Below are 26,995 nucleotides of genomic sequence, written 5' to 3' on the forward strand. Positions count from 1 at the left end.
CTGCTTCCATGACTCCGAGGGATGGCACCAGGGCTGGGCAGAGCCGCACCTGCTGGTACATCTGCGCCACGCCAGGCAGAGGCTGCCTCCTCACGGCTCTGGAAGATCGTCTGTGCAGGCTGCAGCAATGTCTGCGAGCCCCCCCCCCAACCCCGCCAGTGATCTCAATATTTGGCAGGCTGAGACAAGAGGGTCGCAGGTTCGAGGCCATCCTCAGCAACTAATTAGTGATACCCTGTTTCCAAATAAAAAATAAAATCAGGCTAGGGGTCCTCAGGACCCTCCGGTAGCAGCTAAGCATGGTTCCGTGACAAACCCCTCAGCCTCTGGACCCTTCCTTTTCTGTACACCAGCTAAAAGGTGTGGACATCTTTTAGAATTCGCGTCTTAGACAACTTGCCACCGACCCAATCATAAGAGTCCTTTCCCAGCCCTCCGCTCACGGGCCTGTTTCAGTGGCCAGCCGGCTCCAGACCCCGGCCCCGTGCGCTCTGGGCCTTCGTTCCTGCTCCCAAGTGGCCTCCAGGTGCCTGCTGGGGTGTTCCGGGGCCGCCAGGCTGCAGGGCTGCCATTTGGTGCCCTCGCTAAGGACACCCTTAAATGTCATACATATTTATATATTTTTATTTTTATTTATTTTTGTGGTACTGGGGATTGAACCCAGGGACACTCTACCTCTGAGCTACATGCACGGCCCTATTTTTTATTCTTTATTTTGAAATAGCATCTCACTGAGTTGCAAAGGGCCTCACTAAGTAGCTGAGGCTGGCCACAAATCTGCGATCCTCTGGTCTCAGCCTCCGGAATGCTGGGATTACAAGCATGCATTATGCTCCACCATGCTTGGGAGGCTGAGATAGGAGGATCAAAGGTTCGAGGACAGCCTCAGCAATTTAGTGAGGCTCTCAGCAACCTAGTGAGACCCTGTTTCCAAATAAGAAATAAAATCAGACTGGGAGCGTAGCTCAGAGGCAGACTCCTTCTGGGTTCAATTCTCAGTGCCACAAAAATAAAATACAATTAATTAATTAAAAGAATAAAGAGGACTGAGGGTGTATCTCAGAGGTGGGATGGCCCTAGGTTCAATCCCCAGGCGCACGCGCACACACACACACACACACACACACACACACACACACACACACGCATGCACAGTGGCGTGCTGGGCGCGGGGTGCCTGCTGTCCCAGGACTAAACGGCCAAGAGAAGGAAGACTGCAGGCTGAAGTGCAGGCTGAAGCACCTTTTCAAATCAAAACCAGATTTGAAGAAGGCTGGGGACATAGTTCACAAGTGAGACAGCCCTGGGCCCAATCCCCATTACTACAAGAAATAAAATTAGACTTAGAAAGGGCTGGGGCCGGGCGTGGGGCGCGCGCTTGTAACCCCAGCACTCGGGAGGCTGAGGCCGGAGGATCGTGGTTCGCGGACAGCTTCAGCTACTTAGTGCGGCCCTCTGCAACTCAGTGAGACCCTGTTTCAAAATAAAGAATAAAAGACAGGGGGTGTAGCTCGGAGGTCAAATGCCCCTGGGTTCCATCCCCAGACCCGCAAAAAAAAAAAAAAAAGTATAAAAAAGTTAAAGTTTAAAAACAAAGTCCACGTTCCTCGGCCCACTCCTTGCTGGTCCTCGGTGCCTTCGGGGTCAGTTTCCAGGTCGGGGCTGAGGCCGAGTGAGGAGCTCCCGTCTGTCTGGAGTCTCTTGAGAAGGGAGTGGCGCGGGTCAGCCGCGTGGGTACAGAGACCAGACGCTGATGCGCTGGTCCTTGGAGCCTGCGGCCAGCAAGCCGTCGGCAGCGAAGGCCACGCAGTGGACAGAGGCACTGTGGAAGGTGAGCACGGCCAGGGGCCTCATGGTCCGCCAGTGGAACACGCGGACACGATGATCCCAGCCCGCGGTGGCCAGGATCTTGCGGTCGGGCCGGATGGTGACTTCGGCGATCCCGGGATTGGTGAGCTCGTGGGTGCTGCGAATCTGTGAAGGACAGGGTGGGAGGGCGTGGTGAGGCCGTCCGTGCCCGCTTGGGCAGAGGTGCTGTGCCACGGTGCCACACCCGTGCAGGAGAGGGAAAGGGAGCCAGGCGTGTGGCCCATGCCTGCAATCCCAGGACGTGGGAGGTGGAGCCAGGAGGGTCCAAGTTCAAAGCCAGCCCTGGCAGTTTAGCAAGGCGCTCCAGGACGCAGCGGAGCCTGCTTCCAAGTAAGGAAGGTTGAGGGCGCAGCTTGGAAGTAGAATGTCTCTGAGTTTAGCTATGAGTACTCGAAATACTACTAAACAATAATAATAATAATGAAAAAAATGAAAAACAGGGCTGGGGTATGTCTGAGGTAGAATGAGAATGCCCTCGTTTCAGTTCCTAGCACCCCTCCCCCCCACACACAGAGACGAAGAGCCGAGTGGAGGGAGATGGGATGTTGGGATGCATCAGTTTAGAGCAACATTTAAATTTCCTAACACTGAAATATGGCTAAGACCAAAGGAGGCACACGGTGATTAGCACTACGACATGTGCTAGTGAAAGTGGTATGTATCTAATGCCTAGCACAGCCCATTTGGTAGCTGCTAAAAAGACCACATCAAGCCGAGCATGGTGGTGCCGCCTGTAATCCAAGTACTGCGGAGAGTGCTGCAGAATCACGGTCCGAGGTGCCCTCAGCAACTTAGCAAGACCCTGTTTCAAACAAAACAAATAAAATAGCCAGGTGTGGCAACACACGCTTGTAATCCCAGAACTTGGGAGGCTGACAAGAGGGCCACAGATTCTTTGCCAGTCTCAGCAACTTGTAAGGCCCTCCGCAACTTATTAAGACCCTGTTTTAAAATAAAGAATAGAGCCAGGTGTGGTGGCGCACGCTTGTTATCCCAGCATTTGGGAGGCTGAGGCCGGAGGATCACGGTTCACAGACAGCCTCAGCTACTTAGTGAAGCTCTCTGCAATCTAGTGAGACCCTGTTTCAAAATAAAGAATAAAAACTAGGGAGAGGGTATAGCTCGGACGTCAAATGCTTCTGGGTTCCATCCCCAGTCCTGCAAAAAAAAAAAAATAATAATAATAATAATAAAATAAATAAACAAATAAATAAAAATAAAGAATAGCCGGGTGTGGTAGTACAAGCTTGTAATCTCAGCATTTGGGAGGCTGAGACAGGAGGATCGAGGTTCGCGGCCAGCCTCAGCTACTTAGTGAGGCCCTTTGCAACTCAGTGAGATTCTTTCTGTTTCAAAATAAAGAATAAGCCGGGCGTGGTGGCGCACCCGTAATCCCCATGCTTGGGAGGCGGAGACAGGAGGATCGAGCTGGCTTAAGAGATCCTGTTTCCAAATTAAAAAGTATAGAATAGGTCTGGGAGTGTAGCCCAGAGGTAGAAGGGTTTCCAGGAACCCCAGTACCACACACACACACACACAAAAAGAGAATAAAAAATAGGGCTGAGGGTGTATCTCGGAGGTAGAATGCCCCTGGGTTCCATCCCCAGTATCACAATAAATAAAATAAAATAAAGAATAGTGAGTCCCTGATTCAAAATAAAGAATAAAAATAAAAAGTAGAGCCGGGCATGGTGGCGCACGCTTGTAATCCCAGCATTCAGGAGGCTGAGACCGGAGGATCGCTGTTCGCGGACAGCCTCAGCTACTTAGTGAGGCCTCTGCAACTCAGTGAGACCCGGTTTCAAAATAAAGAATAAAAAATAGGGCAGGGGGTGTAGTTCGGAGATTGAATGCTCCTGGGTTCCATCCCCAGACCCGCAAAAATAAATAAATAAATAAATAAATAATAAAAATTAAAAATAGGGCTGGGAGTGTAGCTCTGAGGTAGAATACCCCGGGGTTCCATCTCTAGTTCTGGTAAAATAATAAATAAATAAATAAATAAATAAATAAATAAATAAACAAACAAACAAATAAATAATAAAATAAAGTAGGGAATGGTGGCACATGCTTGTAATCCCAATAGTTGAGAGAGTGAAACCGAAGGCTCACAGGTTGTGGGCAGCCTCAGGTACAAATGAGGCCCTCTGAAACTTAGTGAGACCTTGTTTCAAAATAAAGAAAAAAAAATAGGGCTGGGGATGTAGCTTGGAGGTAGAATGCCCCTGGGTTTATATTCACAAAAAAGTGAATATAAATAAAAAATAAAGTAAAATAAAAGCCGGGCATGGTGGCCATGCTTGTAATCCCAGTGCTTGGGAGGCTGAGACAGGAGGATTGCACAGGTTCAAAGCCAGCCTCAGCTACTTAGTGAGGCTCTCAGCAACTTAGTGAGACCCTGTTTCCAAATAAAGTATAAAATAGGTCTGGGAGGATAGCCCGGAGGTAGAAAAGCCCCTGGGTTCCACCCCCAGTACCACAATCAATCAATCAATAAGTAAAATAAAATAGGGCTGGAGGTGTAGCTCAGAGGTAGGAGCTCCAGGGTTCACACACACATCACATGGCTGACCTCACATGTCCCGCAGCCAAATCTGTGCCAGAAGACAGTGGAGAGGCGCTCCGAGGGCCGGGGAAGGAAGCAGGCCCAGGAATTTTATATCCAGCCAAACTGTCATTCATGCTAAAAGCAGCAGACAGACATTTTTGAACATGTACAAACTCAAAGAGCTCCCGTAAGCTCTTCTGGAAGAATAAGAAGATTACTCTAGTCTTGTAAAAGATAACTGTAGAACTATAGCAAACGGTCTGGCAGACGCCACGGAATCTACTTACCTGCAGGATTAGGTCTAAAACGCACGGGATTAGGGCCAGAGAACCGGTTATGTAACCGACAGGACGTGGGGCAGTGAGAGGTGCGGGTTGCAGTCACCTGACTGGTTTCTTGTTTGTCATTTTGGGCCAAAGACACAGCAGTCAGCCTTGCCCATGGGAGAAGGCCTGACGCCCGCCATAAATAATAAGAAACCAGCATCATGGCCTCCTCTCCCACCTGACAGGGAGCACCGTAGTCTCACAGCATTTGATATGGGAATCTGCATAAAGTAATAAAAACGCAAATATATGCAAGAGCATTATGATCACATTCAAAGTTCCAGACCTATGCTATATGTAGGACTCCAGCTGGGAGTGGGGCACATGCCTGTTATCTCAGTACTGGGGAGGCTGAGACAGGAGGATTGCAAGTTCAAGGCCAGTCTCAGCAATTAGTGAGGCCCTCCAAAACTTGGTGAGACCCTGTCTCAAAATAAAAAATAAAGTGGGCTGGGGGTGTAGCTTTGAGGTAGAATCCCTCTAGGTTCAACCTCTAGTATCCCCACTCCAGAAAAAAGAAAACTAGACAAAAAAGAAGATTAAAAAAAAAAAGAATTGGAAGCCAGGCGTGGTAGCACACGCTTATAATCCCAGTACTTGGGAGGCTGAGAGGGGAGGATCGCAGGTTCAAAGCCAGCCTCAGCAGCTTAGTGAGCCCCTGTTTCCAAATAAAATATAAAAATAGGTCTGAGGTATAGCATGAAGATAGAAGGCCCCTGGGTTCCAGCCCCACCCCCAGTAGCAAAAAAAAAAAAAAAAAAAATTGGGATGGGCTGATTTTGAAGAAGGACAGACGGCCTCGAGGGCCCTAAGTCTCGCCACAAGACCCCGCTCATGGACTGCAGAGCGCCAGCCACAGGGGACGTGGCCTGCTCCTGACACCCACGCGCTGGCCACAGCCACCCATGAGCTTCCCGACGCCGAGGCTGCACAGCAGACTGAACTAGATTAAAATGGCTGTAAAATGAGCCTGGCGTGGTGGCGCACGCTCGTAATCCCTGTGTTTGGGAGGTTGAAACAGGAGGATCGCACAGTTCGAAGCCAGCCTCAGCTACTTAGTGAGGCCCTCAGCAACTTAGTGAGACCCTGTTTCCAAATAAAATAGAAAATAGGTCTGGGAGTATAGCCGGGAGGTAGAAAGGCTCTGAGTTCCACCCCCAGTACCACCAAAAAAAAAAAAAAAAAAAAGTGGCCGCGCGTGGTGGTGCACGCTGGTAATCCCTGCGCCTGGGAGGCAGAGACAGGAGGATCGTGCAGGTTCAAAGCCAGCCGCGCTGGCTTAGGAGACCCTGTTTCCAAATAAAAATATAAAATAGGTCTGGGAGTGTAGCCCGGAGGTAGAAGGGCTTCCAGGAATCCCAGTACCACGCCCCAAAAAATGGATATAAGATCAACACATATTTAAAAATTAACAGACTTCTAAGAAACCTATGGATCGAAATACAGAGAGAAAATCCTTGGAGTTGGATTAAAGCGAAGGCACCCTGCGTCAACACTCTGGGAAGGTGAAGAGGATGGAGCTGCCTTCTCCAGAGCCGTCCGTCAGACACACACCGGCCGTGGGCACTGACTGGCCGCCAGAGCCCAGCACATGAGCCTCTGGTGGATGGGAGGAGGGCCAGCGACGTGAGAAGGCCCCAGAATGTTCACGGTTCCCAGTGAAATCTCGGTGGAGACGCAGCTGCATCTGAAGGCTGGGAGGGGGTAAAATTATTAAAACCCTATGCTAGGAGCTGGGCACAGCGGCCCACGTCTGTTCTCCCAGTGCTTGGGAGGCTGAGACAGGAGGATCACAGATTTGTGGCCAGCCTCAGCTGCTTGGTGAGACCCTGTTTCAAAACAAAGAATAAAAAATAGGGCTGGGAGTGTAGCTCAGAGGTAGAATGCTGCTGGGTTCCATCTCAGTACTGGGGGAAAAAAAAAAAAAGCCAGGTGTGGTGGCGCATGCTTGTAATCCGAGTACTTGAAAGGAGGCTGAGACAGGAGGATCACAGGTTCATGGCCAGCCTCAGCGACTTAGTGAGGCCCTCTGCAACTGAGTGAGACTGTTTCAAAATAAACAATAAAAAATAGGGCTGTGGGTATAGTTCAGAGGCAGAATGCCCCTGGTTTCAATCCTGAGTTCCAAAAAAACAAAAACAAATAAAATAAAAATAAGTAAATAAAAATAAAATCGGGCTGGGCGCGGCTCGCGGTTGCACGGCTCCAGCCCCAGGCCCACCTGCACCTGGGCCGGCCACGCCCAGGGCTGCAGCCCTGACCCAGCGTGCGCGTACACGCAAGGACTTTCTTTTCCAGCACATATGGGATACTTATGCAACCGGACGGCCCCTGAGGATTTCAAAGAACTGATATCATTCAGACCTTGTTCTCTGACCACAATGTAATTAAGTTAGAATTTAAAGACTAAAAGCTAGCTGGGAGGGGGTCAAACATGTGGAACCAAAGAATAGTAATCGGCTCAGCAGGAGAAACCCAGGACCCGCCTGGAGGTGCGAGGCGGGGCGGAGGCGCGTCTCCACAGCGTGGTGCGGCCGGGCACGGGGAGGAGGAGCCGGAGCCGAGCTGCACAGCCCGAGCACCCGAGGGACGCAGGAGGACAGCTGGACGCATGTGGGCCTCCAGGCACAGAGCGCGGCCGGGCAGGAAGGGAAGTGCTGCGAAGACAGCGAGAACATTTTTTTCTGGGTGGTGCTGGGGCTTGAACCCAGGGGCACTGCTTCTCTGAGCTGTACCCCTAGTCCTTTTATTTGGAAACTTGGGGTCTCCTCCCCAAATGGCTGAGGATCCCACTAAGTTGTGGAGGCTGATCTCGAACCCGCGACCCTCGGCCTCAGCCTCCCACACACTGGGTACAGGCGTGCATCACCGCTTATTTCTTTGCTCCAGCTTTCTATGTGGCTGGGACCAGAGGCCTGTACCACCGTGCCTGCCCGACTTGGTTGTTATGACTGAAAGAAAGAAAAAAACGCCAGGCGTGGTGGCGCACTCGTAATCCCAGTGTTTAGGAGGCTGAGACAGGAGGATTGAGGGTTCAAAGTCAGCCTTAGCAATTTAACAAGACCCTGTTTCCAAATAAAAAAATAAAATGGGGCTGGGGATATACTCCAGGTATAGAAAGCCCCCGAGTTCCACCCTCAGTACCACACACACACACACACACACACACACACACACACACACAAGCTAGGTGAGGCGGGGCACACCTGTAATCCCTGTATGTGGGAGGCTGAGACCAGGTTTGAGGCCAGCATGCGGTAATTTAACAAGACTCTGCTTCAAAAATAAATGATAGCCGGGTGTGGTGGCGCACGCTTGTAATCCCAGCATTTGGGAGGCTGAGACCAGAGGATTGCGGTTCGCGGACAGCCTCAGCTACTTAGTGAGGCCCTCTGCAACTCAGTGAGACCCAGTTTCAAAACAAAGAATAAAAAAATAGGGCAGGGGCTGTAGTTCAGAGGTCGAATGCCCCTGGGTTCCATCCCCAGACCCGCAATAAATAAATAAATAAATAAATAAATAAATAAATAAAGATAATAAAATAGGGCTGAGCATATAGCTCCAAAGAAGACCGCCTCTGGGATCAATCTTAGCACAGCCAAAGGAAGGAAGGAGGGAGACAGGGAAGGGACTGGACAAGGTGGCCCGGCAGCAGCGCCTGTCAGTCTGAGGTGCAGGGAGCGCGTGCTGAACCCAGCTCCATTCCGGCCTCAGAGCCGCTGCTGAGGAGGACCCATCTTTCCCTGCGTGCCCTCCGCCCTCCTGCCTCCTCCACCCACTCAGGGCCCCACAGCCCGCCCCGCCCTCCTGCAGGTCTCAACCCTGGCCCCAGCCCATGAGCTCCCCACAGGTGCAGGACGTGCAGAGGGTCCCCAGTGTGCAAAGCTGCCCGCCCTCCACCGCAGCCTCCCTGCCAGCTCCACCCGCTGGCACCCTCAGACTCTGCTCGATGGGGCGGGGGCGCCAGGCCTGCCCTGCCCAGCAGACCCAGGACCGCTCCCGCCCTGGCCGCGCAGTGCAGACTGCCTGGGCAGTATCGGACTCGGGTCTCAGGTCACGTCCACACCTTCCCTCTTTCTAGAAGTTTCCTAATTGTGTGATGTTTCCCTGGAAGAAAAGCACTGCTTTCACACCTACACCCTGGCCGGCCGTGGTGACACAGGCCCGAAATCCTAGTACTTGGAGGACTATTATTGCAGGTTTGAGACCAGCTGGGGCAACTTGACAGAAACCCTTTTCTTTTTCCTTTTCTTTCTTTTTTTGTGTTGCTAAGAATTGAATCCAAGCTACACCACCAGCCCTATGCCTCATTTATTTTGAAACAGGGTCTTGTGAGGTTGCGGAAAGCCTTACTACTTGCTGAGGCTGTCCTTGAACCTGCAATTCTCCCGTCTCAGCCTCCCAAGTACTAAGATTACAAGAGTGTACCACCACACCCAGCTGGGATTCTGTTTCAAAATCAAATAGGGCTGGGGTGGAGCTGAGGCAGAATGCCCCAAGGATCCATCTCCTACCACAAACAGAACAGACACCGGTGTCCTGCTGTGGAACGCCCAGACCCAAGGCAGGCTGGAGAGTCCCGACCCCGAGCCGCTTTGCAAGGCGGGAGGAGGGCTGAGGGCAGAGGGCGGCTCTGGGCCAGTGATTTCACCGCAAGGGGCAAAGAGGTCTAGCTGCTCGGGCCTGGCTACCCTGCCAACTAGCTGGGCGGCACTGCCTTCTGGACAGGAGGGACTCCACCTGCCACAGCTCTCCTGGACTGCGCACGAGGGAGCCAGAGGGCTGGGTTCCTGGGAGCCCCGAGGGGTACAGGCCCAACAGGGAGCACCCACCCTGGGGCTCATTCCCAAGGGTGAAGACCCGGCCCGTGGGTACAGGGAGACTGCCAGAGCTTGTGTGCCCATTTCTGCTCTGGCTCGGGGCTGAACTGGCCCTCAATCTGATGGCAACGCCTGGCCTTCTGCTTCGCGCGGGGGCCTGGCTCCGGGGCTGCAGCCTGCTTCCTGGCTGCCCTGGTGGAGCCCCGGAGGCGGAGGCGGAGGAGGCAGCCACCATTGTGCAGCCCAGATGCTGGCTGGTGAGGTGCGGGGACAGCGTGGCCAGCCCGCTCCCAGCCTGGGGAGCCGCATTATTACTTAAAGACCTAAAAATACTACTGGCTGTAAATCAGCCTGCTTCAAGGCTGTGGGCCCTGCCCCAAGTGTGGGAGGAGGAACAGGGCCTGCATACCACCTGTATCTGGTGGCAGGCAACCCCAAACCCAGCAGCTCACGGGAAAGCCACCTCAGCGAGCCGCACAAGGCCCGGTGACGCCAAGCACGCAAGGCACCCCTGGGTGCCATCCTGGTCCCCGCTACACCCTGCCGGCCACACGAAGGCTCTCTGGCCACTAGTGGCTCTCGCAGCAGCGCATGACCTCAGGTGCCAGGAATGTGCGCGGCAGACATCTGGCTCTGATTACCCTGCTCTGCTGCGGGACCGCGCACCGCTCTGCTCAGGGCCGCCCGGGAGATTGATCTGGGTTCATTAGAGGCTCTGCAGAAGGACAAGAGGAAGGCAGGCACATCTGTGCCCACAAGGCTCAGGCCAAGGCCGGTGGCCATGCAGCACGGGGCTGTGGTGCGCTGTGGGGCCTGAGGGCACTTCATCGTCCCCCCCCAGAGTTAGGGCATCCTCAGACGGCTCCCTCAAGGCACCCTGCGTGCTCCCTCCCCAGAGGCCTGGGTTTTGAGGGTCCTGGACCAGCACTGGACATGCCGATGGTGGCCAGGGCCTGCAGGTCTTCCCCGGCCCTCCCCATGGGGCCATTCTTCCCCTCCCAGGAGTACTCGGCAGGGCAGTGAGCTCTCCTTTGATGTGGGAGGTTCAGGCAGGCCCTGCTGAGCACCCACCACCTCCCCAGCCACTTGCAGGCTGCAGTTCCTGGTCCCCCTTCTGCTTCAACTTTTCAATTCATTAGTAGAGTAAAAATTCATCTCTGGATTGGAACATACCCCATAAATTTAAGTCCTAAGTTCCAGCAGCTGTTTCCCAAACACGCCAGGGGAAAGGAAGCAGATCGGGCCAGGACAGCCCCTCCCGGAGCCTGGGCAGCCCCCAGCTCCCTGGGAGCCGCCCAGTCCTCAGCCCTTCGCAAAGCCAGCCTGATGATGCCCAAGCCACAGGCCATGAACATGAGTCCACAGGGTGGGGGGATGCTGGTCCCCCACCAGACTCAAGGAAAAGGGGGTGAGGGAGACTCCCCTGCCCCTGGCAGCAGTTCAGAGCACACACCAGTGCCGGAGTGGCCCAGCCTCCAATTACAGCTTTTGCACCAGCTCAGCACCTGGCCAGGACCTGTGGCCCAGGAGACGGCCCTCTTGGTGGAGCACCAGAAGCCTGTCCTTCACAGCGGGGCCTTGGTGGCCTCCCTGGGGCACTGGCAGACAGCAGGACAGCTTTACTCCGGCCCACCGTGTGCCTGGCACGGGCTGCTCCCCTGGAGAAGGCCCGGACGGGGAGCTGTTCTGGTGTGTGACCCGCCTGCGGCTGCACTGCCATCTGGGGCGGGTGGGCGTGGGCCTGCAGGGCTCTGCTCAGAGGTGGCTCGGCAGGCACGCCTCCCCAGGTCTCCCTGCTTGGACTCCATACCACAGGTCGCATCTTCTCTTGTCTGGCACTGGGGATTGAATCCGGGCACTTACCTCCCAGGCACGCCCTTAGCTCCTGTGTCAGCTCCCGAGGACCGAGCCAGGTGCTCTACCTCTGAGCTATAGCCCTCTTTGCTTTTTGTTTTGAAAGAGGGCAATCCCAGTACTTGGGAGGCTGAGACAGGAGGACTGCAGGTTCAAGACCAGCCTTAGCAACTTAGGGAGGGTCTCAGCAGCCTAGTGAGACCGTTTTTAAAAGGTAGGGGCTAAGGGTATGGCTCACAGGTAGAATGCCCCTAGATTCAATTCCTAGTAACTAACAAAAAAAAAGCAAAACAGGTGCAATCCCAGCATTCGGGAAGCTAAGACCAGAGGATAGGAGGCTAAGACCAGAGGATCGCAGTTAGCAATTCGGTGGACAGCCTCAGCCGCTTAGTGAGGCCTTTCTGCAACTTAGTGATACCCTGTTTCAAAATAAAAAAAAAAAGAATAAAAATAGGACAGGGGGTGTGGCTCGGAGGTCAAATGCCCCTGGGTTCCATCCCCAGACCTGCAATAAATAAATAAATAAATAAATAAAAGCAAAACGTGGTTGCCACGTTGCTGAGGCTGGTGTCAAGCCTGCAGCCCTCCCGTCTCAGCCTCCCAAGCACTGGGGTCACGGGCATGTGCCACCATGCCACCTCTTGCCTGGAACTCCACCTTGCTCAATAAGCCCTGGCCCTGCTGTGCGGCTCAGTCCCTCTCCTGATGACCTCACAAGGCCCCGAGTACCCAGGCCTGGTGACTCGCACAGGCCCTGGCTGCTGCTCAGACTTCTGCATGGTGTTTGCTCCCACCCGCAGCTGTGATGGCCAAGGGGTGTCTGCCCCCAGCTGCAGTGCTGAGGCTGGGGACAGGCCCATCTCCCATGGGGAGGGTCAGAATGCCCTCTGCTGCCTATCCTGGGGGGAGCCTGAGCCATGTTGCCCCAGAGAGGCTGGGAGCCAGGCCTGCCTCAGCCCCCAGGCCGGCACTAGAGCAAGGTCTGGCCTGTCTCACACCTGACCCTGACCTAAGCCCCCCACACACCAGGGTGAAGCGTGCAGGCAGTGCCACCCTCACCAGACACCATGGCCACACCAGATAGCCAGCCCAGATACTGCGGGGAGACCCCAAGAAGCCCCACCCCGGAGCTGAGGCCTCGGCTGGCTGTAGTGGGCGGGCAAGCCTGCCTCCATGAGCGGTGGCCTCCCTGGGGCTGGCTTGCAGACCACCACTGGGCCACGGCGGCGCTTTCCAGACTCCTCCTTCTTCTTTTTTTCTTTTGATTAATCAGTTCCTTACCGACCAAATTCCTTGGAGTATTCACGAGGGGCTTTGGGTCTGCCCGGGCCCTACGTGCCTTTCTCTAGACGGACAGGACGTGACGGCCGTGAACCCGGGGGCTGGGAGAAACCCAAACCATGTGAACGCCAGCCCATGCCCCCGCCGCGAACAGCCACCCTGCGCCGCCTCCGAGCGGAGTGATTAATTAGCGGGAGACCTGCGGCTGCGCCTCTTCATGCCTAAATATTGTTTCAGCCTATCAGACTGTTAGTGCAGTGCAGGATAAATGAGGCCCGTGGCCGGGCACACTGACCTGCAGGGTCTGCTGCCCGTCCAGGCTCCAGACAGCCAGCGCCTTCCCCGCGGAGCCCGAGACACCCCTGGCCTTCTGGGAGTCGAAGTCGAGGCCCATGAGCGGCTCCTCGTGGCAGACGACGCGGCTGCGCACCTTCCGTTCCGACACGTCCCACAGGGTCACCGAGCCATCCTCATAGCCAGCCAGAAGGAGCGGGCGGGAACTGGGGTCGGCCTGCAGGGAAAAGCGGCGGTCAGCGCCCATCGGGTCAGTGCTCTGGGGACAGGCTCCATCCAGGACGGGGCCAGCCCGGGGCGGGGGGGTTTCCTGTGCATGCCTGTGGCTGTGACAGCTCGGAGGCTCTGCACCCTCTGCAGACCACCCTTGGTGGCTAGCACCACCACACGGGGCTTGGCAGGGCTGCTGCTGAGCACTCCAAGGGGAGGAGGGCACAGGCCCCTCAGCAGAACAGCAAAGCTCCCAAGCCTTGCAGGTGTGTGTTGGGGAGACTGAATCCAGGGGCACTCAACGCTGAGCTATGCGCCCGGCCCTGATTTATTATTAAATTTTGCAACAGGGTCTCTAAGTTGCTGAGGTTGGTCTTGAACCTGTGATCCTATCTCAGCCTCCCATGTACTAGATTACAAGTGTGTGCCACCCGCCGGCAATCTTACTGCTCCTTGCCAGCCCCGGGGTCCCCGCAGCTGGCTGAGCTGGATTCTGCCCAAAGGGGCAGCGCCGGGCATCTGCCAGCAGCTTGGGGCTGCCAGGGGCCCTTCTAACTGCCTCCTGCCCGAGGCCAGGGACCCGAGGCCCGTCCCTGGTGCTGCTCACCTGTCTAGAGCGTGCCAGGAAAATCGTGAGCGCCATCTCAACGAGAAATGGACTTTCTGTGCCACATCAACGTGGCTGCGGAAGGCCGCCTGGCAGCCCCGCCGCGGTGATGGATGAGGGCGGGGTCAGAGGCTGCGCACCCTGGGCAGACGCCTCGTTTATTTAGCCTCTGAAATGACTACAGAGGAGCACTGCAGGGTTCCAAGCCACCCTGGGGACGTGGCCGTCAGTCCCGGCACTGAGCGGCGGCCTGAGAGAAGCCACGTGGGGCTAGGCAGGAGGCCACAAAGTCCTCGCACGGCACCCGGAGGCCTGGCAGTGCTACACGCCGCAGCCCAGCAGCTCAGGAAGCTGAGGTGGGAGGATCCCGGGAGCTCAGGGCTCCAGGCCAGACTGGGCAATGCAGTGAGACCCTGTCTCAAAAAAGGAGGGGGCACAGAAAGCCGAGGCTGGGGTACGGCGCGAGGGAGCCGAGCGCAGCCACCGTGGACCAGCTCCAGGCTGGAGGGCAGGACTCAACTGCCAGGCCTGCCCACGGACACGCTGAACTGGCCGAGGCCGGAGCTGCTCTGAGGGGCCTCTGCGCACCCCACGCACGGCTTGGCTGTGGGCGATATCCTGAGGGTGACTGTTTCACACAGAAGAGCCCGAGGGAGGCTCTGGCTTCTCTGTGTGAAGCGGTGGCCTCGGAGGTCATGGCTCCCGGGCCTGCCAAGCCAGAGCCAGCCTGGGCTTGGGGCTTGTCCTGTGGCTGGACCCCACCACCGGCCCCACACCTGCTCACCTGCTGTCCCGCAGCCTCCTAGTGGCCCTTGGTCAGGTGCCCTGGTGTTGCCGCCTGCAGGGTGACCGTCTGTCTCTGGCTCCTCCCTCTGCTGACATGAGGATTCACTCGGCCGCCCCTCCTGCCCCTTGGCATACAGCAGCCCATGGGGAGCCCTGACGCTGCACCCCAACGTGGGCAGGGACAGCTGGAGGGCCCAGAGGCTGAGGGACGGCGAAGCCCCTGCTCTATCCGAGGACTCGGCAGGCTGGGATGGGAGGATCACAGGTCTGAGGCCAGCCTCAGCAGCCGAGCAAATCCCAGTTTCAAGACAAATATTTTTAAAAAGGGCTGGGGGTGCAGCCTCAAGGTAGAATGCTCTGGGCGCAGTCCAGCACCGGGCCGAACCATCAGACGGAAATCACAGCTCCTGATGTTTGACGAGCAGGAAGCGATGCAGGCCAGCCTCCCCGAGGAGCCAGTGAGCAGGTCTGAGTGCTTCGGGACAGGTACCAAGCCTGCTCAGCAGCGCGCTGAGCTGATTAAGCTCGCGCCGCAGACCCTCACGTGCGAGGGAAGAGGCCACGCCAAGGTGCGGCCGGCCTTTCTCAGCTGAGCACTGCCTGTTGGATCCCCATCGCCAAAGAACCGTGATTTGTCCTTCTGTCGGCTCTATTAATTACCTTAACAAGTTTGTACATCCCTTTCTACACATTTTTCTGCTGGAATTTTTACATGATTGAGCAATGACCCACGTTTCCCAGGCAAACAGGAGGGGTGCCGTGCAGACGTTCCGCCCCCAGAGCCTGGGAGCCCAGTGGCGCCGTGGGGCGCTCGGCAGGACGTGGTAGTGGGCATGGTAGTGGGCGGGCGTCTGTCTTCTGGGGAAGTGCCCAAACCCTCGGGGAGCCCATCTGGACAGAGGCAACAACCCGGCTCTGTACAAACTCTGGGGCTTGGCCGCAACCTGGCAGCTGGGTGCCCTGTCTTTTTCATGAGTCTCTGAGAACTCCATCTTCTCCACCTCCTCCCGGGAGGGAGGCTCTCACAAGGGGGCTGCAGCAGAAGTTGGTACGCCCAGGCTCAGCCGTGTGTGTGTGTGTGTGTGTGTGTGTGTGTGTGTGTGTGTGTGTGTGTGTATGTGTGTGTGTGTGTGTGTTACTGGGGATTTAACCCAGGGGCATTCTACCTCTGAGTTACATCCCTAGTCCTTTTTATTTTTTTTTTTTTTATTTTGAAATAGTATTGCTAAAGCCGGGCGTGTTGGCACACGCTTGTAATCCTAGTACCTGGGAGGCTGAGACAGGAGGATCATGCAGGTTCAAAGCAGTCTCAGCATCTTAGTGAGGCTCTCAGCAACTTAGTGAGACCATTTCCAAATAAAATATAAAATAGGTCTGGGAGTGTAGCTCGGAGGCAGAAAGCCCCTGGGTTCCATCCCTAGTACCATTAAAAAAGAAAAAAGAAAAACAAAGAAATAGTCTTTGTAAGATACCAAAGCTGCTTTTGAACTTGCAATCCTCCGGTCCTGGGTTCCTGAGTACTAAGATTCAGGCATGTGCCACAATGCCTGGCTAGGATCTGATTTTTAGAGACCACACATTCGAACTTGAACCTTCCTGGTCAGGACACTGCAGGCGCTGCAAGAAAGGCCAGTGCTCTTCTGGCCACTGCATCCAGGGCGGGGCTTTTGGGCTGCCCCCCGAGGTGCAGTGGGGCCTGCAGGCCCCCCAAGCTGCACAGGCCCACCTTGTATAACTCTCAGGAAGAGTTCAAAGAGGCAGCGAGGCACAAGGCGAGAACTGCTGCCCGCTGAGGCTGCCCGGGGCGGCCCTCAGCACCAGGAGGACGGCAGGCCTGGGATGGCTGGCTGCCCGGGACCTGCCTGCCATGGCCACTGCTGAGGGCTGAGGCTTCTGGGGCTCTGTGCAAGTGAGCACACTCGACCTTTGGGCTCTGCTGCAGACACTGGTGACCCCGGGAGGACACAGGCGAGCCAGAGCCGACCAGTGTGCAGCCAGGAAGGATGCTGCTGGAGGAAGGGCCCTCCAGGCCCTGGACGGCACCCCAGCTGGGCCCCAGCTTCTGCTGCCAACCCCAGGAGACAACTCCTGCCCCTTGCTAGCCAGAAGGAAATGGCTGCCCGTCAGAATTCCTCAGAGTGACTGCAGGAAGGTCACTGCATTAAGCCCTCTGCCTCTAAGAAGAGGAACAGAACCCTTTCCGCAGCACAGTGAGGGCCACGCGGGTTTGCCGAGGTCGGCCACCATGCGGCCTGGCAGGGCCCAGGGTAAGGCGCTGGGAGAAGGCCAGCATCCCGGCGGGACTCCCCTGTGCCCCGCTGCCCGCAGGAGGGTGCCCGCGGAGCCATCGCTGGGTTCCTTGGGCTGTGCCAGGGCTGCGGGAGGCAGCTGTCGCCTGGTCTCTGGCGAGGGTACTGCCCGATTGGTTTGAGGACAATGAATCCTGGACGGGGCATGACTCAGGGCCGGCGGGTGTGGCCCAGGGCGTGGCTGCCAAGGCTGCCTTACCTGCCACGGCCCCAGGCACATGGGCATGCCCAGCTTGGCACCTGCCTCCGGCTTCAGGGTGCACACTGACGTCTTGGATGGCATCTCCAGAATCTGAACCTGACAGCAAGAAAACAAGTTGAGCTGGGCCGCTGCCAAGGCGAGCTGGTGCTGTACAAACAAGAGGCTTTTAAGGCGAACAGCCAGGCCCTGCGAGTTTCTGTGTGCTCCACTCCCCGCGGGGACCTGAGGCCCATTAGGCTGCACAGGAGGAAGACCCGTGCGTCCTTCCAGAGGGAGCCACTCTCGACCCTCTGTTACCTCTCTTGCCTGGTGTAGGTTTACACGGAGGCCACTCTGAACCCTCTCGGGCTCATCAAACGGTGTGAAGATTTGTGCAGGGCCTGGGGCCTCAGGAACACGCAGGCTGCTCAGGAGCCGGGGCTGGTCCACGTGGACCCCACTTCACAGCTCTGCCTGCGTGCCTCTCTCACAAGGCTGGCCTGCGCGGAAGCCAGGCCCTCTGCCACCTTGGCCCTGGCCTGGCAACTCGAGTGAGCTGTCCACTGCTGACCAGCTGGTTTATGCTCTGTCATCTCCACGCGGGGCCTCGAGAGGGACATGGGCATTAGAGCGCACAGACCCAAATCAGGACCCAGCTGCCTGCATCCTGAGCTAGCGAGCTAGTGCCCACTAGGGACAGACCCAAGGAGTAGGGAGCTCCCGGGGGCACCAGCCAGACGCTCGCACCACGTGCTTCTACAGTCAGCAGCTGCCTACACTTCTGCCGTCACGCGTGGCCCGAGGGCTCTGCTGGGCCTGGACTCCCCAAGGCACCAGCGGGGGCTCTGGACTGGTGAGGTGGCCGCACACCCACAGCACCTGGACAGAAAAGCCAGCCACCACACACGTCCCCAGGCTTCTGCCGAGGGGCCTGAGGTCCAGGGAGGTTGGGAACTCACCCCAGCTGGCTCAGCGTCGCAGGCCATGACAGAGGGGGCAGGGCGGGCCTGAACACTGGGGCGGGAGTGTGGGCTGGCGGAGGAGCCCCCACCCTCACTGCGCAGAGCCTCCCACAGACACCAGGAGCTTTCCACTTGGCACCAACTGCAACTTTGGTTTCCAGAAGGAAAACTGTTGGGTTTGGGCAAGTGTGGCCACCCAGCTGGCCGAGGGCGGAGTGCGCCCCGGCACCAGCACTATGAGCACAGGCCGGTGCGGCTCTCCCAGCCCGGGCCAGCCAGGCAGATTCCAGGAGGGGATGTGGGGCAGCCCTCCTCCCAGGACGTGCAAGGCCGCCCTCTGCTCCTGAGAGGCCAGGAGGCGGGCCTCGGCCCAGGGACGAGCGGCCCCCGAGGAGGCGCAGCTGGTAGAGCTGGCCAAGGTGGCAGTGCTCTGGAGCCTCGGATGCCATCACGTGGGTCTGCGGCCCGCGGCAGCTGCACCGCCCGCTTCCGCTGTCCAGGAGGAAGCACACTCTCCTCACATTAATAACACTTTTAACAGGTTTTTGGCAAATTGGCAAGAAAAGTATATGTAGCTCCTAATTGGCGATTTAAATGCAATCATGAACAAATAAATACCTGTTCCTATCTCATTATTTATGAACTGGATCTGCTTGAAGACAAAACTTTTCTTGGGCAGGAGCCAAACCTACCTGTGGGCGTAGGGCCTGATCTGCCAGCAGCGTGGAGCCGCCCTGCCCGGCACCACAGGCCAGAGGCCCATGGCGCAGGGGATGCGTGCACAGGAGCCCTCTCCCGCCCTCTAGCCCTGGACAGCTGGCCTGCACACCTACCAGGCTGGACATGGCCGCTCTCGGGTACTTTTTGTTGCTATCTGTGGCGCTGTGGGTTGAACACAGGGCGCTTTGCGCCTGGCTACGTCAACAGCCCTTTTTATATTTTGGAACAGTCCGCTGGTACCTCGTGCTGGCCTCAAATCTGCGACCCTCTTGTCTTAGCCTTCTAGGCAGTGGGGTCACGGGCATGGGCTGTGACCCCCTGTATGCTGGGGTTCTTCTCTGCTCCCCTCTGCTCCTCAGGGCTGGGCCTGCACCCACCCTCCTCCTATGGCCGCCCCCTCCCTGTGTCGCAAGCACCCTTCCGCCATTAGGCAGACTGGCCAGCCCGCGTCACCAATGCCTCTGGTCACACTGCCTCAGTGCCACCTGACCTCCTCGTTCCCTGTCCCCCAGACTGCGGTGGCCACACTGGGGCCCTTCCGGACCTCACCAGGGCCTAGGTCTCTCGTCCACCCCTCCTGCCAATCCACGTCGCTGGAGGGCCTGAACGGCCCGGGGCCTCGGGCCTGGACGCTCTGCCGTCCCCGCTGCTCTCCTCCACGGGTGGCACTGCTGGGGACCAAGCAGCTCCCCGGGTCCCACAGGCGGCAGGGTGCCCTCATCAGGTGTGGGGCGGCCCACGCAGCCCCAGGCGCTCCAGCCTCACCTCTTCGCTGCCCTTCCCCGGTACGGCAAGCATCCAGCGCGGCCGGCCCTCAGCCAGGACAGAGCTCCTGCAGAAACCCGCGCTCTCCAGGCGCACGCAGTCCACCACGGCGTTCCGGCCCTCCGCCAGGTCCCACAGGCACAGCCGCAGGTCCCGGCCCTGACTGACAAGCGGAGAAGCAGCCTGAGAAGCAGGCCCGGTGACGCCCACCTGGACCACACTGGCCTCAGTGGGGCCAGGAGGCCTCTGCCCCGGCGCCTGCACCCAGGCCTGGACCACACGCGGCGCGGTGCCAGGGAACACGTGGGCACCCTGTGGCGCGTGCCCTGACCCCTCCTGTGGCCCGCTTGCTCCATGTGCCACAATGCACACCTGCCTCCTTCTCTCCTTACAGGGTCAGTGACCTGGCACGTTTCACTCGGTCTTTCCCAAAGTGGGGTGTGTACGTGCGTGTGTGTGTGCATGGCACTGATGATTGAACCCAGGGGCATTCTACCTCCGAGCCACACCTGCAGCCCTTTTTATTTTTTATTCTTTTTTCTTTTCTTTTTTTCTTTTTTTTTTTTTTTTTTTTTTTGGTGGTACTGGGGTTCCTGGAAGCCCTTCTACCTCTGGGCTACACTCCCAGACCAATTTTTTTATTTTTGGAAACAGGGTCTCTTAAGCCAGCGCAGCTGGCTTCGAACCTGCGCGATCCTCCTGTCTCTGCCTCCCAAGCGCGGGGATTACAAGCGTGCGCCACCACGCCCAGCCTTTTTATTTTTTATTCTGAAACAAGGTCTTGCTAAGTTGCTGAGGCTGACCTCGAACCCTCCTGACTCAGCCTCCTAGGATCACAGGCCTGCATGCCCACGCCCGGCTGTAACTCTTCCCTTCACAGGGAAAACCCTGGCGCCCTTCGCCTTCTAGACATTTACTGACACCTCGACAGACACTTACTGACAGCTCGACAGCGAGTTTGCTGCCTGATGTGGCTGACCTTCCAAGCTCCACACCCTCGTGCCCCCACCGTCCTGCCTCTCCTGCCTTCCTGCCAGGCCCAGACACCAGCATGGACAGATCTGGAGGGGCCAAGGGAAGGGGTGGGGGGCCACCGGGTTTCCCTAGGACGCACTGAGCCTGCACGCCTGCAGTGAGCTCCCAGGTACCCCTAATCTGAAAGGAGCAACGGATCTCCTTGGAGTCGGTGGAGGGCCTTGGCACAGGGCGCCCCGTGCACAGACATGTCCGCGCCCTGCACACCAGACCCAGGAGCCCGACCACAGGGCAAGCCTAGCCAACGGGGCTCCATTCGCTAAACAGTTCACTGAAGGCACCATTAAGCACGGCTTGGTGGCACACAGTTGTAATCCCAATGCCTGGGAGGCTGAGACAGGAGAGTCACAGGTTCAAGGCCAGCCTCAGCAAAACTTAGCAAGACCCGCAGCTATTTAGTGAGAACCTGTTTCAATTAGAAAAAAAGGAGAACCAGGCATGGTGGTGCACACTTGTCATCCAGCACTCGGGAGGCTGAGACCGGAGGATCGTGGTTCGCGGACAGCCTCAGCTACTTTGTGAGCCCCTTTGCAACTCAGTGAGACCCTGTTTCAAAATAAAGAATAAAAAGTAAGGCTGGGGGTGGAGCTCAGAGGTAGAAATCCCCTGGGTTCCATTCCCAGGACCTTAAAATAAACACATAAATACATAAAAATTAAAAATTAAAAATTAAAAAAAGGGCTCGGGGTATAGCTCCGAGGTAGAACGCCCACGGGCTCACTTCCCATCCCACACCCACCACTGAGAGTGAAAAGTGTAGGCCTTGTGTTAGAGAAATCATTTGCGATGCAGAAAAATCTAGCATATCTAGAAATAAAAAGAACGTGACGTATTAGTAAGAAAAAGGCAGTCAGCCTGACAGAGAAATGCGCAAGAGGCCAGCGAGGCATCTGAGAGAGTGAGGCGGGCGGCCTCTAATCCCAGCCGGGAGGCTGAGACAGGAGACAGGAAGTCCGAGGACAGCCTTGGCAACGCGCAAGGCTGCTTCAAAATGAAAGCAAATGTAAAGGGCAGCAGATGGAGCTGAGAAGCAGGGCATCCTTGGGTTCAGTCCCACTTAACAGACACACACACGCGAGTTTATCCAGGTGGCTGATAAACACAGCAAGCGGGTCCATGGTCAGTCCAGGCCCAGCAGCACCTGCGCCCTGAGGGAATGGAGGAGCGGCGCTCTTGCTGCAGGGTGCAAACGGGCGTCTGCTGACAAGTCCCACGTGCACAGCGCCACGGCCCAGACATCCCGGCTCTGGGCGCAGGATTCCAACCCTCAGACTCGTGTGCGCCAGGGTTCTGGAAGCTTCCTAACAGCCCAAGTGGGCAACACAGGTCTCATAGCAGGAGTTGGGAGTGATGGGACAGAGCAACCAGTGGAGCCCACTCAGACAGTAGTCACCCCAGGACCGACTGAGCCTGGGACCACCGTGGACGGCGCACAGACTACGGCGAGGACAGCAGTCAGATGCAAAGGGAGTGCTTCCTTAAGACTCTGGTCTTACTTAAGGAAAAAAAAGTAAAAACTACTCTGCTTTTTGGAGACACATATTAAATTGGCAAAGCAAAAGCTGGGCGTGGTGGCGCACGCTTGTAATCCCCGCGCTTGGGAGGCTGAGATAGGAGGATCGTGCAGGTTCAAAGCCAGCTTCAGCTACTGAGTGAGGCTCTCAGCAACTTAGTGAGCCCCTGTTTCCAAATAAAATATAAAATAGGTCTGGGAGAGCCGGGCGTGGTGGTGCACGCTTGTAATCCCAGCATTAGGGAGGCTGAGACCTGGAGGATCGCGGTTTCCAGACAGCCTCAGCTACTTAGCAAGGCCCTCTGCAACTCAGTGAGACCCGGTTTCAAAATAAAGAATAAAAAATAGGGCAGGGGGTGTAGCTCGGAGGTAGAATGCCCCTGGGTTCCATCCCCAGACCCGCAAAATAATAATAATAATAATAATAATAATAATAATAATAATAATAGTCTGGGAGTATAACTCGGAGGTAGAAAGCCCCCGGGTTCCACCCCCAGTACCACCAAAATAAATATAAATAAATAAATAAATAGACAGAGCAAGAAAAAAAAGCATAGCCAGGTGTGGTGGCCCATCCCTGTAATCCCAGTGCCTGGAAGGCTGAGACAAAAGGATCAGAGGGGCAAGCCCTGTGCAACTTAGCAAGACCCTGCTTATAAATCCTTAAAAAGAGCCTGGCGTGGGGCGCACGCTCGTCATCCCAGCATTCGGGAGGCTGAGACTGGAGGATCACAGTTCACGGACAGCCTCAGCTACGTAGTGAGGCCCTCTGCAACTTGGTGAGACCCTGTTTCAAAATAAAAAATAAAAAATAGGGCAGGGGATGTAGCTCGGAGGTCAACTGCCCCTGGGTTCCATCCCCAAATCCACACACACACAAAAAAAGTAAATCATTAAAAAGGGTTAGCGGTGCAGGTTGGAGGTAGACTGGCCCCTGGGCTCCACCTCCAGTACCAAACAAAACAAGAACGAGGGCCGACAGGCACCCGTTCTGGGACGGAGGCCGTACCTGTGCGCGCTGCTCACTTCTTGACCATGCAGTGGTTACTCAGGTGTGCCCTGTGATGGTGTGTGCTGTGTACACGCCTCCTGGCACTTCTCTGTAAGTGTTCAGTATCTCAACATGAAAAAGGAAAATAAAGGCCCTGCCCGGGCAGCATGGTGGCGCAGGTGTGGGTGGCGCTGCAGGTCCCTCCAGCTCCCCCAGACAGGGCGTGCGGCCCCTTCAAGGGCCACTTGGGGAGATGTGGCTTCCAAACACAGCTGACTGGCAGGCGGGTGGGCGCCGAGGCCTCTGTGGTCTCTAGTGCAGCGTAAACGCACCTGGGCAGCCCACACCTGCGCTTCCACCGGAGCTGGGCACGGCGCCAGCCCAGAGAGCTGCCTGAGGCCACCCGGCATCTGGGCTCTGGAGGGGGAGGCCCCGGGGCCCCCCTTGGCAGAGGCAGGAGCACAGTACACATGGCAGCCCTCCTCGCCAGTGGCTCTGGGCTCAGCCAGGCGCCCTCCAGCCGACTCTGGTCCCTCGGCCACCTGCCAGCCGCCTTCTGTGGTGGCGCTACGTGAGCAAGGGCCCCTGGAGGCCCGGGAGGGAGGGGGGGGTCCCAGGAGGGCGGCACAGGCCTGAGGGGTGGCCTAGAGCAGAGGTCCCTGCGAGCGAGTGTGGGCAGCCGGCGGCCTGGAGGAGGACTTGGTGTCCAACCTGCTGCCCTCCCGCCCCACGGCCCGTGAAGCCTCTGGCCCTTTGCTCCCACAGGCCCAGCCCCGAGTCCCTGTAGCTGTTCATGACACCACGGCCGGCACTCTGCAGCCTCCGCCACTGGAGTGGCGGTCCCCACCTCTGCTGAAGCCGTGACTGGCACCAGGCTGCAGGCGAGCCACCCTCGTCCCGTGATGGGCACCGCTCGGCAGCTGCTGCCCAGCCCAGGGCACCACGGAGCACGGCAGCGACGCCCTGCCAGGGCCCAGGGGCAGGCCCAGACATCCATTGGAGCCCAGCCCATGCCAGCAGAGGCCGGGCCAGAGAACCGGGGGCACACCGCCTCTGCAGCCTGCCAGGCAGGGCAGGGCCACGCACACTCACACACCCCTCTCATATGCACACACCTCACTCATGTACGCGTACTCACACACTCAGACACACCCCTCATACACACATGTATACATGTACTCACAGTCTCATGTATACATGTATTCACATACCTCATACACACACGCCTCACGTATACACGTACTCAGACACACCCCTCACACACACATGTATACATGTACTCACATGTCTCGTGTATACACGTACTCACACACCTCATACACACGCCTCACGTATACACGTACTCACACAGACACACCCCTTATACATACACATGTACACACATACTCACACACACCTCTCAGACACACACGCCTCACGTATACACGTACTCTCACACATACCTCATACACACCTCATGCAGACATGTACACACACACACATCTCTCATACACACCACCTCACGTATACACGTACTCACACTTCTCATACACTCGCCTCAAGCATACATGTACTCACACACCTCTCATACATGCCTCACGTATACATGTACTCACATACTTCTTACACACCTCATGTATACACATACACACATGCCTCATGTATACATGTACTCACACACTCATATACACACTTCTCACACACGCCTCACACACTTCATACACACACGCCTCATGTATACATATATGCGTCTCATACACACACGCCTCATGTATACACATACACCCACCTCTCATACACACCACATATACAGGTATTCACACTCACACACAGGCCTCCTCATGTATACACACACGCTCACACTACTCATACACATATGCCTCATGTATACTCACATATACATTCTCACACTTACATATATTCACTTTCTTACATTCTCACAATGCTCTCACACACTGTGACACACACTCGCAATACACACTCATACTTCATACACGTACACTTTCTCACACATGTGCACATATCTCACTCACACACTCCGAGACACACTCCACTTTCTCATGCACACTCATATGTACATAGTACACTCATACATACACACACTACGTATACTCCTACACATACACTCTCAGACACCCCACTTTCTACACACACATACATACGCATGTCACATACACACCCACTTTCTCATGCACTCATCATATGTACGCTCATACATGCACACTCTCATACACCTTCACACATGATCACACGTACACATACTCACAATGCCACATGTGCTTTATACACTCACAACACACACACACACAGATGTTCTCACACACACTGGCTCACTCACACACACGTTCATACTCACTGTCCCATACTCTCCACGCAGATACATTACTTTTTCACACACATGCTCACACCATCGCACATAACAGATACCGTCCCACACATTCACGCTCCACTCTCACAGACACATATTCTTTCACACACACATGCACACGCACACGTGGCCACGCCCGCTGAGGAGCCCGAGGCGAGCCACCGTGCGCAGAGCAGGCAGGCCGCTGCGACCCGCGAAGGGCCGTGGCCGGGGCTCCAGAGCCCAGCCGCGGGACCACAGTGCGACTGGTCTCCTCCCCAGGCCCTTTACCCCGCGCCCCTCCCCTCGGCCGTGGTGCAGCCACCGCTGCTCACCCAGTGTCCTCTGTGAGCCCACCTTGGGCGGGCGCAGCCTCCAGCCCAGCCCTCCAGCCTGCTGGGTCACACCTCCCCGCACCACCATGGCGAGGCAAAGGGCCCTGGACAGATGGCGGAGGCCGCCTCCCGAGGACCAGACACGCCGGCCCTCCAACAGCCAGGAGGGCCCTGAGGGCCTCTGGGAACACCTGGTCCCACTGGAGGCCGATGCGGCCTTTGGGATTCGACTGGCTGCCGCGTGGCCTACCTGAGGAGCGGCGTCCCCTGGGGCAGCGTCTGCAGCCAGGTCACACTCTGGCCCCCGTGGCCATCCAGGGTGGTGACTGTTCTCTGCGTCCGCAGACTCCAAACGTGCACCAGACCACTCTGAGACCTGTCAGAGAAGCCAGCACAGGCCAGGAGGATCAGGCTCAGGGCCGACCCGCATCCGCACATGGCCGACGACGTGGGGGCTCAGCGGCAGGGAACGCAGTGGAACAGCTGGCTCAGGGTCCGAGGGGGGAACGGGCCTCGGCAGGCTACGTGTGCTGCTGGCTGCCCCGGAGCAGAGGGCCGCGCCACCCGAGACATGGCCCAAAAGGCTCTGTTTTGGTTCTGGGAATTGAACCCAGGGGCGTTCTACTTCTGAGCTATACCCAGCCCCTTTTCATTTTGAACAGGGTCTCACCAAGTCGCTGAGGCTGGCCTCCAACCTGTGGTTCTCCTGTCTCAGCCTCCTTAGTACTGGGATTACAGATGTGAGCCTCGCTGCACAGCCTGGATCGTCTATAACAAAGGGTGTGTGTCCCAGCTCCCCTGAGTTGCGGCTCTAAAAGTGTAGCGAGCCTGGGCGATAGACGGCTGCAGCCCTCTGCAACACCCACGGTGAGCGCTGGGCTCCGTGCTGGCCATGACCTGGCCCACCCCGGGCTTGGGCTGGACAGCTGCTACTCACCCCGAGAAGAGGAGCGGCTGCCCCTGAGCCGCGGCTCCTTCGCAGAAGTGCAGCGCGTTTACTGCTGACTGCGTGCCTCGGAGGACGAACTGGGGGTCTGGCGGTGGTGGAGGAGAGGCTGCCATGCCAGGCGGGACGCAGTCACCTGGGGACCAAGGGAGAACACGGAAGTGACAGAGCCCTCTCTCCTCCTTCAGGGAGGCAACCTCTGCCTGCCTGCACCACGCCTACCAGTTCCAGGCCAGCGGGCCCCAGCTCCAAAGAGCCAGGAACGCGCTCTGCAGGGAAGCAGCAAAGCGGGACGGCGTTCCTCCCGCCACAGGACC

The 26,995-nt window shown here is 56.9% G+C and overlaps 1 protein-coding gene across 1 annotated transcript; it reads right to left on the reverse strand.

The window, feature by feature from the left end:
* Positions 1–1,722: 1,722 nt before the first annotated feature.
* On the reverse strand, positions 1,723–26,809 carry GNB1L (G protein subunit beta 1 like; the record flags this gene model as incomplete). Its single annotated transcript, XM_080717844.1, has 6 exons — positions 26,670–26,809; positions 25,983–26,108; positions 19,533–19,695; positions 17,104–17,202; positions 12,994–13,209; positions 1,723–1,974 (listed from the first exon to the last, which is right to left on the reverse strand). The coding sequence occupies exons 1-6, from the start codon at positions 26,792–26,794 to the stop codon at positions 1,723–1,725; spliced, it is 981 nt and encodes a 326-aa protein (XP_080573970.1). The 5' UTR covers positions 26,795–26,809.
* Positions 26,810–26,995: the final 186 nt, after the last annotated feature.

The sequence above is a fragment of the Muscardinus avellanarius genome (genome assembly GCF_963383645.1).
Source record: "Muscardinus avellanarius genome assembly, chromosome: 21".
NCBI classification, from domain to species: domain Eukaryota; kingdom Metazoa; phylum Chordata; class Mammalia; order Rodentia; family Gliridae; genus Muscardinus; species Muscardinus avellanarius.